The sequence below is a fragment of the Ischnura elegans genome, chromosome 13, assembly GCF_921293095.1.
Source record: "Ischnura elegans chromosome 13, ioIscEleg1.1, whole genome shotgun sequence".
Classification (NCBI taxonomy): domain Eukaryota; kingdom Metazoa; phylum Arthropoda; class Insecta; order Odonata; family Coenagrionidae; genus Ischnura; species Ischnura elegans.
In genome coordinates, this window is record NC_060258.1 from 4,185,604 (window position 1) to 4,204,245 (window position 18,642).

Sequence of the window (18,642 nt, forward strand, 5' to 3'; positions counted from 1 at the left end):
GTTTCTGTAAAATACAGAAATTTACAACTAATGCCAAATTTTTCCGGGACAATGTGAGGAAAAACATAGGAAATATATAATAATGGATAACAATTTTTATTTTTACAGCTAAAATAAGGAAAAAGAATATCATATAATTGAAACAGTGGTGTTTGGTCGACCGTGTTATCCTTCCTAGTTTTTCGTCCTGATTACCAATCAATGGTGTCTTTGATTTGTATTAATTCGATAAGTGTAAAGAAGGTGAACATTTCATTATGAAAGAATAATGGGTGAATCAAAACTTTATCTCAATAGTTGACTTACTAGCATCATATACTTCAGCCATTGGTATTTGGGATTTTAAGGTCCTATGACATAAAAATTGTAGTGAATATGCCAAAAGATGAGCTATGGTTCCAATCTTAACCCACTGTAACCCGATGTTGCTTCACATTGGGATACAAATATAGAATTACAACTACAAAAATCACATCAAAAACATACATTTTCAGCTGAATTCAGGAAAAATTTCAACTACCCTTAATTTTGTATTGTTAAGTTTAAGGGTGAAACAAATGGCTGCCACAATAATTATAAATTATTAGAAAATTTTGTAATTGAAAAGTCTAAAATTTAATTATTCCCTGAAGAAGCTCTGGGTTAAAAAGGGTGAAATTGGATATCCTAAAATTCTTTTTTTTTCATGTACCTACAGTGGTTATTAAAAGACTTTTCTAAAGTCCATTCCTAAAAATCTGTAAAAACCCTACGCAGCAGCCATACCATCATGACTTATGGAAACTGGGCCTTTTAATAATTTTCAATTGAGTGTTTATAGATGCCATATTATATTGAAAGTATTATACTCTAGAAAATATCATCTCTGGATATAGTCCAAGCCATACACAAGCAAAAATATGCAGTGACGAGTTTTTAAATACCACAGGGACCAATGAGACATATATACAATGGAATTGTTGGTAATTCTAATGGAAATAAAATTCCCTACATTTCTTTGTGGATTCACTGTTAAGTACTAATACTGGCCGGCAATGTTTTGTATACAGATGCATTTTATTGTCATTTGTTTAACACATATAGGTGCATAATTACAGTAAGAAACAGGTTACCCTAAAACAGAACAATCACAATGATATTGGGAAGCACATGGTAGCAGCAACCATAACACAGACCCCTAAGTCAGATACCTTAGGTTAGACACTTTCCATGGCCATCCTAGTTTACCATCTAGTTTATCTATAAAGGGAAAATTATTCTTAAGATACAGTCCACAAAAATCAAATAATAGACCAACAAAGGATTCATTACATTAAAATAACTACGATTTGCGAAAGGAAAAATTTTCAGTTAGAAAGAATAATGACAGTTGTATGACAATATTTTACAATATAAAAAGACAATATTTTACCAATGAAAAATTACCATTATTACCATTCCCAACTGGGTATTTCCTCATCATTTTTAACAATACTTGAGTAAACGACAATGAATTATGCGCCTATATATAGATTAGTAAACGTTAAAATGAGAACAATCGTGATACAACTGTAACAATATTTTTATGCTATTGGCACAATTTGTACAATTTCAACCCAGAAAACATCATTGATTTCATTATTAATTCACAGTGAGAAATACAAAGGAATTAGAGGAACATAACAAAAGATAATAGACCTTGAGCAGACAAATTCGAGTGAAAGTTAGTGGCATTTTGTCTTAATGCAGAGTGAGCTAAGTGGGTGACCTTGCAATTTTTTGGTACCCAGCTCCTACAAAATATAAAACAAAAACCCATGACTTCTCCATGCATTCACTACTACCTCTCACCATCCCTATTGGGTATTTTCTCATCATTATTAAACACTTATTGTGTAAACGATAATGAATTACGTGTCTCCTGAACTTTTTGCATAAGGAAAAATGTCAACAAATGCAATCTTAATGTGTATCATTCCAGCGAGAATACATGCCAGGTGCATTTCAGTAACCAATTTGAGTAAGCCCTTCATACCGTCAACTAAACAATAATGCCTCTTAAATGTGGGGACGGAAATGCCTCATGAAGTCCCTCTTCCCAGAGAAAGTTTTCCCACATTCTCTGCAAGAATAGGGTCTCCCTCCTATCTGGGTGATGGTCGAGGGTGGACTTGTGAGCAAAAGCCTTGCTGCAGGCATTGCATGAACAAGGTCTGACTCCTGTAAGCGTGAGCTTATGTACGGTGCATGGAGATTCTAAGAGAGAAGGATTTCAAGTAAATGCTACATGCATAAGGTTTGTCTCCTGTGTGCGTACGTTTGCGTGTGGTTAGCTGGCTACAGTGATAGAAAGATTTGCAGGAAATGTTACATGAACAATGTCACTCCTGTGTGCATGTGCATATGGCTTTTCAGGGTACTAGTATACGTGAAGGACTTCCTGCAGACACTGCAGAAATAGTGTTTATTCCGTGTATGTGTGTGTGTGTGTGTGGGTATACGCATGTGCTTGGTAAGGTTAAAATTATGACTGAATGATTTACAGTGTACTCTACATGAAAAAGTTTTTCTCCTGTGTGCGTAAACATGGTTGTACAAGGTGCTTCCCTGAAAGAAGGATTTCCTTCAGGCACTGCAGGAATAAGGTTTATCTCCTAGGTATATACGCATATGCTCGGTAAGGTGATCACTACGACTGAATGATTTACAGCATTTTTACATGAATCAGGCCACCCTCTTGTGCGTACCCATATGCTTGTTGAGGCTGCTCCTCTGAGAGAAAGACCTATTGCAGACACTACAGGAATAAGGCTTATCCCCAGTGTGAATACGAATGTGCTCGGTAAGGACATCACTGCGACTGAATGATTTACAGCATATTTTACATGAATAACGCCTCTCTCCTGTGTGGGTACGCATGTGTTTGGTGAGGTTGCTCCTCACAGAGAATGACTTATTGCAGACACTACAGGAATAAGGCTTATCCTCAGTGTGAATACGGATGTGCTCGGTAAGGGCATAACTAAGACTGAATGATTTACAGCATATTTTACATGAATAAGACCTCTCTCCTGTGTGGGTACGGATATGGGTGTTGAGGTGGCCTGTCATAGAGAAAGACTTATTGCAGATGCTGCATGTATAAGGTTTCTCTCCTGTGTGTGTATGCCTGTGGTTGTTGAGGCTGCTCCTGTGAGAGAAAGACTTATTGCATACACTACAGGAATAAGGCTTATCCCCAGTGTGAATACGGATGTGCTCGGTAAGGGAATAACTGCGACTGAATGATTTACAGCATATTTTACATGAATAATTCTTCTCCCCCGTGTGGGTACGGATATGGGTGTTGAGGTGGCCACTCAGAGAGAAAGACTTATTGCAGATGCTGCATGTATAAAGTTTCTCTCCTGTGTGTGTACGCTTGTGGTTGTTGAGGCTGCTCCTCTGAGAGAATGACTTATTGCAGACGCTACAGGAATAATTCTTCTCCCCTGTGTGTACACGCATGTGTCTGCTGAGAGTAGAAGACTTAGCGAAACACTTATAGCACACACTACAGGAATAAGGCCTCCCTCTTGCACTGGAACACTTTCCCTTTTTGACGTCTCTAGTGCAAGAGGAGGAATTTAAGGAATCACTTTCTACACATGTGTCAGCTCCTACAGCAAACCTTCTCCCTTTTCTATCCATTCCTTTCTCCAGGGTCCCTCTGGATACTTCCTTTAGAGGCCCATTTCCTTCATGCCTCAGCACTTGTTTTCCACTGTTTGTCCCTTTTATATCTAGCACCATGGATGACTCATCATCCACGACTAAATTGCTGGCACCAAAATGAGTTTCAAGGTGTTTTTTAAGCTCACTTTTGGTGCTGAATCCACCTGTGCAGTGGTAGCAATTATATGAAGTTTCGTTTGACATTTGTCCCTTTGCAGCATTTTTCGCCGCACAATTACTAAACTCATCTTTGTTCCCCATGCCTGCCTCTGCACAACTCCTCTTCCTACTAGTTCTGATCATCCTGAGGGCATTAGGGATAATTGGTGCTTCACAACCACTTCCACCCCTCACCTCACCCATTGCGACTCTGCCTCCACTGATTTTGGATGCCTGCTTGTCCATCATATAGAATTCAGCAAGATGTTGACTTATCAGCAAGAACAGCTCCACATTTTTCCATGTCTTCATTAATCACATTCCTTCATTCCCCTGCATGAGATGCTCCATTCGCAGAATTAATGACTGTCAGTGAGGCTGAGGAAGGAATAGTCACCACTTAGATGTTTCCCCAAACTTCCTTTCACCAGCTGGAATCCCTAGAAAAGAGTTTTAATATTTTAATCACAAAAGAAAGCTATACTGGTCTAATTTATAAAAGCCCTTTAGTTGATAACTAAGGCCATTCGATAGAAAGCAATGTACCGGCCTCAAAGTATCTAGACGGGCCGCCCTTTTTATTTTATGTTCATTTTTCATTTGATCTAACAATAAGGTCTTGTGTCTTTCAACTACAATAAAACTAAAATTTGGAGCCAGTACTCAATAAAATTGATAGCACAAACAATGAAGTACATGAACAATGGTCATAGTTGAGCTTCCTATTGAATTATTTTTTTGCATTGAAGGAAGGTCAAGAAGAAGTAGTAAAATTGTGTAACAAAATATACAATAAACGTACACGGCCAAGGGAACCTGTAAAGACAATAATGATACCGATTCCAAATAAAGGAAGCAACAGAAAGTGAGAGGAACACTGAAACATCAGTCTGATTTCATTTATGGCTAAGGCATTGCTGAGAATTCTGAATCTGAGACTTGAACGAATAGCAGAAAAGAATGTTGGTGACGAGCAGTTTGGCTTCAAAAGAGGTCGGGGTACCATACAAAATATTGCACATGTAAGAAAATTGGAGAAATGTACTGGGGAAGAGGGAAAGATGTCAGCTTTGGCTTTATGGACCTGGAAAACGCATTTTACAGGGAAAAATGGGATAGGCTATTGGGTATTCATAAGATAAAGAAAGTAGACTGGAGGGATGGTAGGCTGATCAGGGAATTGTACAAAACCAGACAGTGGCTATGAAAGTTTAAAGCATGAATCTGTGCCGGGCAGTAAGCAAGGGCTGCTGCCTTTCACTCACAATACTTAACACATGCATGGAGGAGATGGTCAGAAAAACCAAGAAGAGTGAAAAATGAGAAGGGTATGGAGGATGCAATAAAAAATCATCAAGTTTTTCGTCGACATGGAGATTCTCGCCAATGACAATTGGGAACTTCAAAAAATGAGGATGAACAGTTTAGAGGAAGGAATAAAAGTATGTGTAGTGAAAACTAAAGTGTGACCGTAAATGACGATGGAAATGTGACTGTTTTATCAATGGGGAAAAGAAAGAGGAAATAGGAAGGTATACATATTCAGGAAGCGTGCTGATATAAGACTGAGGAAGTAAAGCAGAGATAAAGGCAAAAAAATATGGGAACGGTAGCTATGCAATTAATTATTTTACAAAGTCGAAAAACTTGTTAAATAGATGAAAAAGGGAACAGAATCCCAATCCCAAAAGCCAGAAACAGGGCTGCATCATTATAATGCTATTGTAATCGCTTGATGGTTGAACTGGGAATTGAAAATTGCGTTGGGAATTGCTTATAGTAAGTTGCAGAAGTATTTTATTCGCATCCCTTATCTCAAATTTGAAGATGCAATTAAACAAAGCAATGTAAAGTAAGAAAGCTGGGAGAAGTCCAGAGCAGTGATGGCTGCTCTTGGGAAAAAGGAGACAGAGGACAATTGCTATCTGCCATCTTTACCACTGATTGTGCTGAATCCATGAGGGTGCTTTTTAAAGTGGACAGAGTTTAGATTAAATTCCAGGGTAATAACAATATGGAAAAGGTAATGTGTAAAAATGTGATGATATCTATCAAAGAATATTGTAATGCACAGAAATGCATCAATCAATGGCCTGTCAGGTCAAAATTTTCAGAATATTTTTTCTGTTGATAATGTATTTATAGTAATTACCCTGTATGCATCAGTGTTTACCTTTGTAATCAATTTATTACAATTTATACTTTCTATGTAAAGTAACTTGGAAAGAGCAATCTAATACTATTATATACGATTTTCTTCTAATCATTTTAGTACTTGCTCACATTATACAAAATGAATTATTTCAGTTGGTAAATCAATTTTAAAAGTACTAAAAATAAATTAATATAAACAATTATTTTAAAGTTAAGACTTCTCATATTATAACATATTCAACTAAATATTTGGCTTTTTCGCCAATTCATGTTTCTTAACCATATTTATGTATTAGTTGTAACTATATTACTTTGTTTGTTTAAAACCTTCCTTCTATAAAACACCGTGTAAACATTGAGATACATAAGTCGTACGTGAATTTCGTACACTTCAATATTCGTGACATATTCATTTGGATTATCAAATTAATAAGTCTCAGTCCTTTTATTTTCCAAAAATGCCATTTTTATTTGTTTGAGTTTTTTGCATTCAAACGCTCATTTTCAGAAATGGAGGCTAGAATCCTAGGGTTAGGGCTAACAAATGAAAAATCAGCCACATTTCACAAGTTCATCTGTTATTAATTTCATATTTATCTACAATACAAGAATATTCAATTCAAAACGATCTCTTGTTCCTTATATCACTATGGTTACTAAGATAACAGACAACAAACTTTTGTCAATTATATCCAAGGGCCTAACTATGACTGAACAGGAGTATAGACATGTGGATAAGGAATTTTTAAGTGTGGAGAACTGCATTAACAAGTTTCTCAACATGGTACATGGACATCCATTTGTAATGTGCACCAGGGGCACAGCCAGGAATAATGGCTGGGGGGGTTTCAGGCGCAACTATTACTGAGGTGCCTGCGTGTATGGCATACCTGATAGGGTTATCGGCAGAAGCGAGGGCCCTCTGCCAGAAAAATTAAGATAAATGGTAAAAAATTGTGAGTTAAAAGGCCTCTGAGGGATTTTTTTTATTAATCCTTGCACTACTCTAAAAGTAATATTGATCCAAATAAATAAAATATATCAAACTTCAAAAATTGTCTGAGCTCTGGGGGGTGTTATCCCCATAAACACCCCTCGCTGTGCCACTGGTATGTACTGACTATATACCAGTGTAGAATATAATGATTAAGGCTATCGATAAAATAATCCCAAGCAAGCTTCAAAGTCTGAGATTAAAATCAGAGAAATATAATGCGACAATAAAGTGCAAAGCAGGTGAATGCTTGGTCATGGTCAAATTTGAAAATGTCAAATATTTTTGTCCAGAGTTGAAAAGTGGAGATAGGATTTAAAGTAATGACTCTTACCCGCAGTAGAATATAGTGATTGAGGCTATCGATCACTTGCAGGAGAATTGTCTTAATTTTATTTAATACGTCTAGATTTTTTTTAACAATTCTTAAGATACATTCAAATCTTAAAACCATAGATAGATTATAGGGGTTTACATTAATTACAGCCGTGGAAAACGCCACAATCACAACAATAAAGTGAAATAATTTGGGTCAATTAATCGGCCCCTGGCAGTTTTTGCGCAACCAGCTAGGGCAAGTATATCGGTCCGATTGCAGTAAAAGGGTTAAGGATGGAAAATAATAAGCCTCTATCAGCATAAAAAAGCAAGTTCACAGCAGAAAATGATCACCCCAAGCAAAGCATTTGCCATGAATACCCCCAAAAAATAATGAACACATAACCAAGCATTATGAACAAATAGAAACAGATATCTCCAGAACAGAAATTAAAAAGAGAGTCTATCAGCTTTAAAGAAGCATAATCAAGAGAAAAAAATGATCAAGCCTATTCAGAGCAGTTGCCATGATCATCAGCCAAAACTCGGAATGAAAAGAAGCATTACAAAACTTGGAAAGCCAATCATCGGAAGCACAAAGTAATCAGGCAGCTTCAAGGCAAATGTCACGAGCATCGCACAAGCCTCAGTATTAAAAGAAGCAATATGAAAAGTTTGAAATAGGTACATCATGTCAGCAATTAAAAAGAGCATCCTTAAAAACTTGGAAAGTAAATTCACCATTCATAATATTCAGGCTTCTTCAAAGGAAATATCATGAGCATTCCTGGCAACTCAGCACTAAAAGAACTTTTTAAAAACAATTGAAAAGAGGGCACTTCAGAGTGACAGTTGAAAAGAGCCCCTATGAGCACTAAAAAGGCACGTTCTATTATACAAAATATTATAGCAGCTAAAAAGCAAAGAGGAATGCACTGAGGGTGCCCAATTCCATCCCATAGAATTCCTTTCTATTGCCACTCCGTCACATTTTAATCGACTTTCAAAAATGTCCGCTGTGATGATTGCATAGCAATCCGATTTTTCCCAATATTTTGCTCAATGGAAATAGCAAATGCAAGGAACAGTATTGAAGATATATGAATTTGATGAATAACATCATCCTCAATGCATATTTAGGTTCACACCCCTCATTACGCCTTATTTCCCCATGAAACTTGTATCAATTAGTTCGTCACCGACGTGAGTGGAGACTTGTATACCCATTTAAATGCATGGTGGGTGAAAGCTCGTTTAAATTAGAAGATCCTCTTTTGTAAAATTCGTTTATAAAGCCATTGTAATTGGAAACTTCATACGCTTCGTACTAAATAGAGCAATACAAACGAATACTACATTGATATTATGATGACAATTAAAATGAGTATCCATTAATACTAATAAGGCATGTTCAATTTTACAAAATGATCATGCAGGTTAAAAGCAATGACTTGAGCATCCCCTAAAAATAAGCACTAAAATAAATATAAAGGTCGAACGAAAATAGTATCTCTATAATGGCAATAAAAGGAACGTCTATCAGCAGTCCGAAAGCATGTTCTCTAGAACACAATCATGAGGCAGTCCAAAAGCAAATGTCATTAGAATACCCAATACTCAAAACGTTTACTGCATTATGAACAAATGGGTATAGATACTTCATGATGGGAATTAGAAAGAGCATCTACCACCACTCGAAAAAACAAAGTCACATACACAAAGCAATAATGGGCAGCTTAAAAGCAAATGTCATGGTGATACCAGAAAAATCAACATTAAAATAAGCAATGTTAACAATTGTAAACAGGCACTCCATGATGAAAATTGAAAAGATACTCCCTTATAATTTGCCACGAATAAACAGGCATCCTAATCCATGAAACGTCAAATCAAGTCAGCCACAAATTGTATTTAATAAACGAACTTATGCGCTCACCAATTACGTCATCTCTGTTTGCTTGTTATTTGAAATCAAGTCAGCAGATACTTTTAAACGGGATGCGGAACCCCAATGCTCTCCATATAAAGCATCATGATACATTAAACTGAATATATAAAGCTCACATCTCCATGAATGATACCTAAACTTAAGTACTTAGTCGTCCTAAAACATGTCACTCAGAAAACTGTCGAGGTTAAAGCCAAATGTTCGGAGAAACAGATATCAACATTCAAAACAAACACGAATTATATTTTATATTCTTGGATGTCACATCTCAAAACAGATCCTACGTACTTACAAACATCTATATTCTAAAAAAAAGAATCACATTTGAAACTTTTCATAGAGAACCACGCCTCTAATCAATTGTATTTGCTGAAGTTGGAGGTTTCCGGTTTACAATTTCATATTTTCGCTACTTTTCCCAAAGATCATACAAAGCCAATATATAAAAAAGTAAGCTTTTAAGGCTTAAATTGCGACGGTTTAAATATTTCTGCGACGTTGACAAAGAAGAATGTGATACTTCAAATGCCGTGAGAGGATTTTCATACACATGGTATGCCTACCAATAATGATATTTAAGGACACAAAAGTAGATAAGACAAAAAAGTATGATAACACCATGTAGTACATATACTTGGAAACATTTAGAACACATAATATCATTACGACAGGGCCAAACAACTCCGAAATGTATATAACATCACCTAGAATATGGTATACTTGCTATCACACCAAGAGAGTAATCCTGATTAATGAGAGACCACTTGCATGATTTTACTATGAGGTGATGATGTGTAACTATTCATTTTTAATGAGAACCATAAACAACAAAACACAGTAGATAGTCGCGCAGTATTCTCCACCATAAATATGGATATGATCAAGAAGCCTATTTATAGGGTTCTTGGATATGATACACGAATAAGAAGTCGTGACGCCGGCATGAAAACAGAAGATTATGTACTAATATCTCCATATAAACACAAAAACGACGGATTCGGCACCACCTCAATATCTATTTTGCTAATAAGTCGGAAATATTGAGTCCTCTTGTTTAAAGACAAAATTAACACATGTGTATAATTACGTTAACATGTTTACCCACGAAAACTACTTAAATCGACTTGAAGGAAGTCCTGCTCAAACGGGAATGTCTAATTATGAGAACACTATCTTCTATAACGCACACAAAAAACAGATTTTGTTTCTCTCCGGAATACACAAAGCTACTTCAAACTCCCTTTCATTAAGTAATCGAACCGTCGCTTCACATCATACCCATACATATAGGCTACATATACTAGCTAATCAAACCAAGAAAATAATCTTTGTACGAGAATAATTGTATACATTACTTCACTATGAGGTTCTTACATGAAATTGTGCATTTTAAGGGACCCATCATCATACAAAACACACCACCAAATGCACATCAATCTCCGCATCATCAACTTCACTATGAGGTTCTTACATGAAATTGTGCATTTTAAGGGACCCATCATCACACAAAACACACCACCAAATGCACATCAATCTCCGCTGAAAATATGGATATTATACACGAATACGAATTCAGAGCGAGGGCCTCACAGTAAAAAAATATCCAATAATTTTCTCAACTTAATTGACAGGAAACAAAGGATCCAGAAGCAACTTAAAACCTATTTTGCAAATAAGCAGATAACGTTTTAGTTTAAGGTCAACAACAACACATTCAAGTAGGTACTTATATAGCTTAACCACTACCATCTTTACAAACAAAGAACTACTAACCTCGACTAAAAAGATTCCCGGAATCAAAATAAATCCAAAAGGAATGCTTAATAATGAGAGTACCACCTCTCAAAGCAAACAAAATAGGGAGTTTATTAATTTCCGTCATAAACACAATTTCCCGACATGCTCCCTCTCACGAACTAATCGATCGGACACTCGACTCGACGTTATCGACTCAAAAGTCGAATTCAAAACGCATCAACGCATCGATATTAGACTTCGCGCAGCGGTCATTTCAGAATGGATATACATTTCAGCCTCAAAACAAACTAAAGATAGCCTGGGTGCTAACATCTGTTATTACCAATCTTATTATTGAATCTGCGGTTATTTCAACAATTACTCGTTTCATGAATTACAAGGCCTTAGCTGCTTAGCTACCTGAAAGCAATACGAACTATTCATTTGAGTGAGACTTTGATCACAATATCCCAGAAGGAAACTACTTTCATTTGGATGATAAGTGAAAACACTGAGGAATACTCAAGGCATGGTCCATAAAAGTCAGCTATTAATAAATCACCTCAAATATATATCACGATGCAACAGCATGAATATAGAATATAATCAACAATTTTCACCATAGAGTTTACATTACTATGTAAGTGTAGAGTATTTACGATTTCCATGGTCATTTGACACGGTCACATCATCCGTGAAATAACCATGTTAACGTAAGACCATGTATACAAGGTTGGTTTAGAATCGCGGTTTTATAGTTGCTTTTTCTTCCGCTGAGAGCATACCGAGGCCAAAGTTTGAAGCCTACTTGCATCAAATGGTCACTTCATTTGAAATTCACGAATATTCCTTTGATTTACTGCAGATTATCAAATTTTTTGTTACGATTATGTATATATAAGACCAGAAAGGAATTTAAGCCCAATTTCAGCTCCCATATATTGCTTAACTCCCTTTTGTTGGCAAAACGATTCCAGAATTTCTTTATTTTAGAGTTCAAAATTTTTTTTTTCAAAATAGCCATGTCAAGACTCATGCAATAAACCTCAATAATATATCAGTTTAAATTAATGCAAATGGAAGAATTCTTAATTTTTCGACGAAAGGCCCATTGTATATTTAGTCTTCTCATGGTAAGATACACACTTAAAGCCCTGAGTCTAAACTAATCTTTGCTTGATTGGGCTGTTATCAGCTAGGGTGTCAATGAGCATTTATGTATTTTATGTCTGTCTGTTGTAACGTGATTTTTAGGTGATATTTAAAAGTGTGCTTTTTATAGCCCCTTTTTATGGTGTACGTGTCCCTATTTTATATCGGACAAGCTAATCAATGACTGGTTTAGATTCCAGGTTTGTAGCTGCAATTCTTCCCGCTAGCAAACCTTGTAGACCATCGAAAAGTGATGAATTCTTGCATTCTAAATGTAACTGATATAGTAGAGTTTATTTGCATGAACTCCGACATACCTATTTAGAAAACCCTTTCTGCATACTAAAGAAATTTGGAAATTATGTTTGTCAATGAAGCTGCCGATATGGTGCTTAAATTCCACTTTGACACAAACATCATATCACTAAGTGAAATTGTCATGCATTGTATGGGAAAGAGGCTAATACTTAAAGGAGGATATTTGAACTCTTGTAGATGTGTCTCTAGTGGTAAAAACCGCAACTACGAATCCTTCTAAATAAGTACACTAGTTTTTCCATATGTCTCATATTACAAAGTGGTGTTTACGTGTCAATGAGCATGAGAATTGTTATGTATATTGTGTTTAAGCTGTTGCAATGTAACTTATTTTTAAGTTGATTTATGAGTTGTTTGCTTTTTTAATCTTTTTGTTGAGCATTGCAAAGTATTTTCATGCATCATCGCAGTGAATGCAGTTTACCTGTGGGAATTGGAAATCTGTGTCAATGCTGATCAGTGACAATTGCTTATACGCAATTCCTTTCCGAACCTTTACTTATCTCTGGTTGTAATCTATGGAGTTCTCTCTCCTTACCTAAAAAAATTCCCCTTCCATAATCATTTGCAAATAGGGTAGTTTCCTCCATCAAAGAAAACGAAAGGCATTGATTGCGATTCGTTACCCACCATTACTGTATTCATAATACACAAATTATTTGGTTTTTCAAATACCGGTTTAGACGAATGGCAAGGGTCAAATTTTATCCTCAATTGATAAATGCCAGATTGGCACCCATGCGATTCCATTCCACGTGACGTCACAGGGACCTAGTTTCTACGCGAGAGAGTAGGAGTTATACATCTTCTGAGGTGAACAATGCATGAATGAGGCACAGAGCTCGGGGAAACATATCTTAATAATCAACTATTAAAACTGGCTAAGGTAGGAAAGTTTTCTTCGTTTGATAAGGTATTAATAAACCTTTTTTAAGCCAAGTGCTACCAGCCAGCAAGGTCAGCTACCCGCTAGCATCCTGCGTCCTATCAGCGCTCAGAGCCTCGATCAAGGTCACCTCACAAGGCCGGATGGGGAACCAGAAATACTTCGTACAGACTTTTTCCCTTCATTCCTACTTACGCGTTGCGTTTTCACGCGCTTGTAATGTTTCACTTTTAATTTAATCGCGAAAAATAGATAACGTCATTTAAAAATCTAGAAGCGTGAAATACGTACTCCAGGGGTAATAATCTTTCGATTTAGGCAATAAAAAATAATAGGAAACCACTATTAAGGCGTGGTAAGTGCTGAGGTTACAAATGCATGCATGATGCACAGAGGTCAGGGAAACATGTCTTAATAATCACCTATTAAAACTGGCTAAGGTAGCCTGTTGACTGACCTAAGATAGCATGCATCAACTTTAAACTACTTCAGGAAATTTTTCTAGGCTTGTTTAAATTCTCAGATTCATTGTAAAATGAATGCATTAATAACCGAAAAAGAGTTTTGGATTTACATTCCTCTCTCTGTCATCATCATCACTGGTCAACAATCCTAGGATTGGTTTGACGCAGCTCTCCACTCAGTTCTCCTATCAGCTAATCTTTTCACTCCTACGTATTTCTTCTCTTTCACATCTCTCTTTACTTGTTCCATATATTTTGTTCGAGGTCTTCCTTTTCCATTCTTGCCTTCCACCTGTCCTTCGACGATTGTCTTCATCAGGCCATCATGTCTCAAGATGTGGCCTATAAGGTTGTTCCGTCTTCTTATTAAGGTTTTCATGAGGCTTCTCTTCTCTCCTACCCTTCTTAGGACTTCCTCGTTACTAACTCGGTCGATCCATTTGATTTTCATCATTCTTCTGTAGCACCACATTTCAAAGGCCTCTATCCTTGCTTTCTCCGCTGCGGTCATTGTCCATGCCTCACTTCCGTATAGGAGCATACTCCAGATGTAGGTTCTTATAAATTGTTTCTTCACATCCATATTTAAGTTTCCCGCTGTAAGCAGGTCTCTCTTTTGGTGGAATGCTCTCTTCGCCTGGGCTATTCTGCTGATAATTTCTTTCTTGCTTCTCCCGTCACTAGTTATCTTGCTTCCCAAATAACAGAATTCATCCACTTCTATCAGTTTTTGCCTCCCTATTTTAATGTTGGTCTTGACTTCTTCTCTTCTGCTGCATACTAAGATCTTGGTTTTCTTCGTGCTTATTTTCAGTTGATATCTACTCATTACCCTACCCATATTAACCAGAATATTTTTCAAATCCTTCTCTGTTTCTGCTATAACGGCTATGTCATCGACAAATCTTAGCATGCTTATTTTTTCTCCATGGATATTCACTCCCAATCCCTTTTCTTTGATTTCCTTAATGGCTTTTTCAATGTAAACGTTGAAAATTACGGGCGACAATGTACAGCCTTGTCGCACTCCTTTCTTAATTCTTGCTTCTTCACAGCTGGGCCCTGATTTTATCACGGCTATTTGGTTTTTGTATAAACTGTGGATGATTCTTCTGTCATTATAAAGAACCCCGATTTCCTTTAGGATTCCAAGCATTATGCTCCAATCCACGTTATCAAATGCTTTCTCTAAGTCCACAAACGCAACGAATGTTGGCTTGTTCTTTTCCATTCTCTTTTCTATGAGCAGTCTTAGGGCCAATATTGCTTCCCTTGTGCCTTTGTTTTTCCTGAATCCAAATTGGTCCTCATCCAAGTACTCTTCTGCTTTTCGTTCTATTCTTCTATAGATGATCCTTGTCAGTATCTTTGATGCATGTGTAGTAAGGCTTATGGTCCTAAAATCTTCGCACTTCTCCGCTCGTTTCTTCTTAGGAATAGGGATTATAATGTTCCTCTCGAAATCCTTTGGTATCTCACCTGTCGTATACATTTCACTAATGATTTTGTATAGCTGGCTCAACGTCTTCTCTCCTGAATTTTTGATTAGTTCTGCAGGAATGTCATCAATGCCAGACGCTTTATTTATCCTGAGGTCTCTTACAGCCGCATCAAATTCCGATCTTAAAATTGGGGCTCCCATGTCATCGTCATCCACTTCCCTCTCGTTTTCGATAGCATTCGTTCTGAGGCAACTTCCTTTGTACAAATCTTCAAGATATTCCTTCCATCTCTTCCCTTTTTCTTCGTTTTCAATCAATAGTTCTCCGTTTTTGTCCCTAAGGGTATTACATCTTACGCCCCTTTCCTTAAAGTGGTTCCTCACTATCCTATAAGCGTCCTCTACTTTTCCATGTTTAAGATTGTTTTGCACGTCTTCGCATATGCTTTTCATCCACGTTTCTCTAGCCTTCCGCGCTTTACGACATATTTCGTTCCTTATCCTCTTGTAACGATTCTGTCCTTCCTCTGTTTTCGCAGCCTTGTATTTTCTTCTTCTTTCAATGAGATCTAATACTTCCTGCGTGATCCATGGTTTTTTCAAAACGACTCTTCTTTTACCAAGAACTTCCTCAGCTGCCGCCTGCAGACCACTTCTAATGGTTTTCCAACTCTCTGTAAAGTGGTAATTTTATAATTTATTTCTTAAAGCCTTCTCAAGGGATCACACTTTCCCCGTGCTTGGGGTAAGTGAGTTCAATGGACAATGTGCAATATATTTCCACATTACATGGCACATGGGCTAAGTGCGATTTGCCCAGATATTCAGCTTTACATTGCTTTTGAAGCTACCAACTTATATTCAACCATTCTTGAAAAATTCAATTACCATTTCCAATACCCTATCCAAGGTATTGGAGTTTTTGTCTATTTTTTGAAAGAAATTGATTGATTATTGTAATAATCATACCTACCATAATTACATTATATTTTTATCTACGAATAACTTATAGTGAATTTACTTTAAACAATATATCTACAATTTGAATAATCAGAACAACAATAAATCAATTATATTCATATCAGGATTGATTTCAATGGCAGGAATTCCTCTAATTGTGGTAATTAATTTATACTAAGATCTTATGTTAAGTAAACAAGTAGCCTACAAAGCCTCAATTAAAAGTAGTAATCTTTTAGGTCTTAGTTTATATTAACAACTTTAGAATTGCAGTCTAATATCATTCCTTTTGACTATAAGCCCAATGACTTCCAATAGCTTCCCCAAGGTATTGGAAGTGGATTTTTTGCATCTTCAGGTTAATTAGATGTTACACAAATGAATTTTAGCGTAAATGGTTTTACTAATGATGGTGGCAGTATTTGAATTGCACAAATTTATTTACATGTGTTTTATAAATAGCTTATGTGTAGAAGCTGAATAATTAATGATAAAAATAGCATCAAGTTTGCAAGATATCTAAGTATCCTATCTATATACAGCCCTTGTGGTGACTGACTCACTCATGGATACAAATTCCCGACCACTTCTAGAAGTGCTGCAGAGCTGAAATTTGGCACGCGTGCGGGGAACCCGAAATGATTCGGAGGAAAAATCCGAAAACCGGAAGTTTCCGCCACGTGTCGTCGCTAGGACGACAAAATGGCCGAAATCGCGCTTTTTCCGGGGACCGTCTTTCGGTTTTAATTATACTGCGCGCGAACCGTGCGTGCCACTTGGATGTTTAATGCATTTCTTGAAAGCTTATAAACGTGGTCACGTAATAATGTAATGTTATTAGTTTATTTTTAAGAAATTGCCAGCCAAAATGGCGTCCAAAAATTGGCTTTTCGAAAAATATTTCATACCTTCCGCTCCCCTCGACTTAATTTAAGGTGTAAGATAACGAAAATGATTATTATATATGCTAATAACATCGTCTACGAAATGTAGGTAACAATTTTCTTTCGTCGGCCTTGGTTACTCAGAAAAAAATTAAAATAATCCGAAAATCACCGAAAATAAGGATTTCCGAAAGATTAACACAGGATTTTTTCAATTTTAACCTGACCGATTTCTTTCAAACTTTGTAGTTACATGCAACTATTCATTATCTTTTAGAAAACATAAGCATTTAATGAATGGTGTTATGAATTTAACCGCGAAAAAATAAAAATGGCGGGCACTACCAACTTTTTTCGGGGTTTGGTTTGCTTTTTATTGCACTACTTTCGAAATATGGATGTCATAGGGCACACTTCCGTTAGATATGACAGTAAACGAATATGACCATATAATATCGTCATTTTTAAACCCCCCAAAACCCCCTAAAAATTTAAAATTTGCATATAAGTAGCCTTTTCGGGTATTTTTCGTCACAATTTCGCCGCTTTCCCAAGCTTTACCAGTCATCGCTACGGAATTGATGTGGTCGATTGATGACCCCTGGCAGTAACAACCTATAAACCCCCGGTAAACCCACATACACCCCCAAAGAATAAATTTTTTCACATAAGTCTACCTTTATGGATCTTTTCGTGACTATTCCTATGCCCCCAACGGAATTTATGTGAACGGATGGTGACCGCAGGGAGTACACATATAAACCCCCGGTATCCCCCTGAAATTCCCCCAAATGTAAAATGTGCCATTAAGTCTCCTATTTGGGAACTTCTCGCGAGCATTACGCAGCACTACCCGTCCCCTCTGAGCTCTAGATCCGGAATATTTGGTGAGGGCGAGCCACTGTAAACCATACGGGAAAAAAGACCAGAAAACCCCTGGAACCTCCTGGAACAGCCGAAAAAAATAAAAATATTTCAAAGTCGCCTTTCGGAGTAGTTTTCGTCACAATTTAACCGTTGCCCCTACCACCTATTAAAACCCCCGATAAACCCGTGAAACTCTCAAAATATTTCTAATAAATCGCCTCTCCATGTAAAAGAATCGTCAGACCACTGTTTTGGACCCCTAAGACTTACCGGCACCGAATTTATGAGAACGATTTGTGACCACTGGCTTAACTCAAATATAAAACCCCCGGTATTCCGTTGGGACCCCCCGCAAAAAAATGAAAAACTTGCCATTAAGTCTTCTTCTATGGGTACTTGCCGCCACTATTACTCCGCATTGCACTACCCTTTACAATCATCGCTACGTGATCACTGTGGACGATTGGTGACCGCATGCATAACACATTAAAACCCCCGAATCCCCCTGGGCCCCCTCTCGGTGGAGAAGAGCATTAATGAGCACAAAGCGGAGCAGCTGCAGGGGGGCTCCTCAACCCCAAGGCGGCGAAGCCGCCCCACAACGAGGAACGGCGAAGCCGTTCCGAGGAGTAACTGGCATATGCGAGGGGGAGCTTCAGTAACCCTC

General features: G+C 37.1%; 1 protein-coding gene across 1 annotated transcript in view; it reads right to left on the reverse strand.

The window, feature by feature from the left end:
• Nucleotides 1-1,044: 1,044 nt before the first annotated feature.
• The window catches only part of LOC124170232 (zinc finger protein 883-like), a 33,655-nt gene continuing 16,057 nt past the window's right edge, over nucleotides 1,045-18,642 (reverse strand). Inside the window, exon 3 of the mRNA XM_046548940.1 lies at nucleotides 1,045-4,292. Within this exon, the coding sequence (XP_046404896.1) occupies nucleotides 2,704-4,164 (1,461 nt within the window). The 5' untranslated portion in view covers nucleotides 4,165-4,292 and the 3' untranslated portion in view covers nucleotides 1,045-2,703. The remainder of the gene's footprint in view (nucleotides 4,293-18,642) is intronic.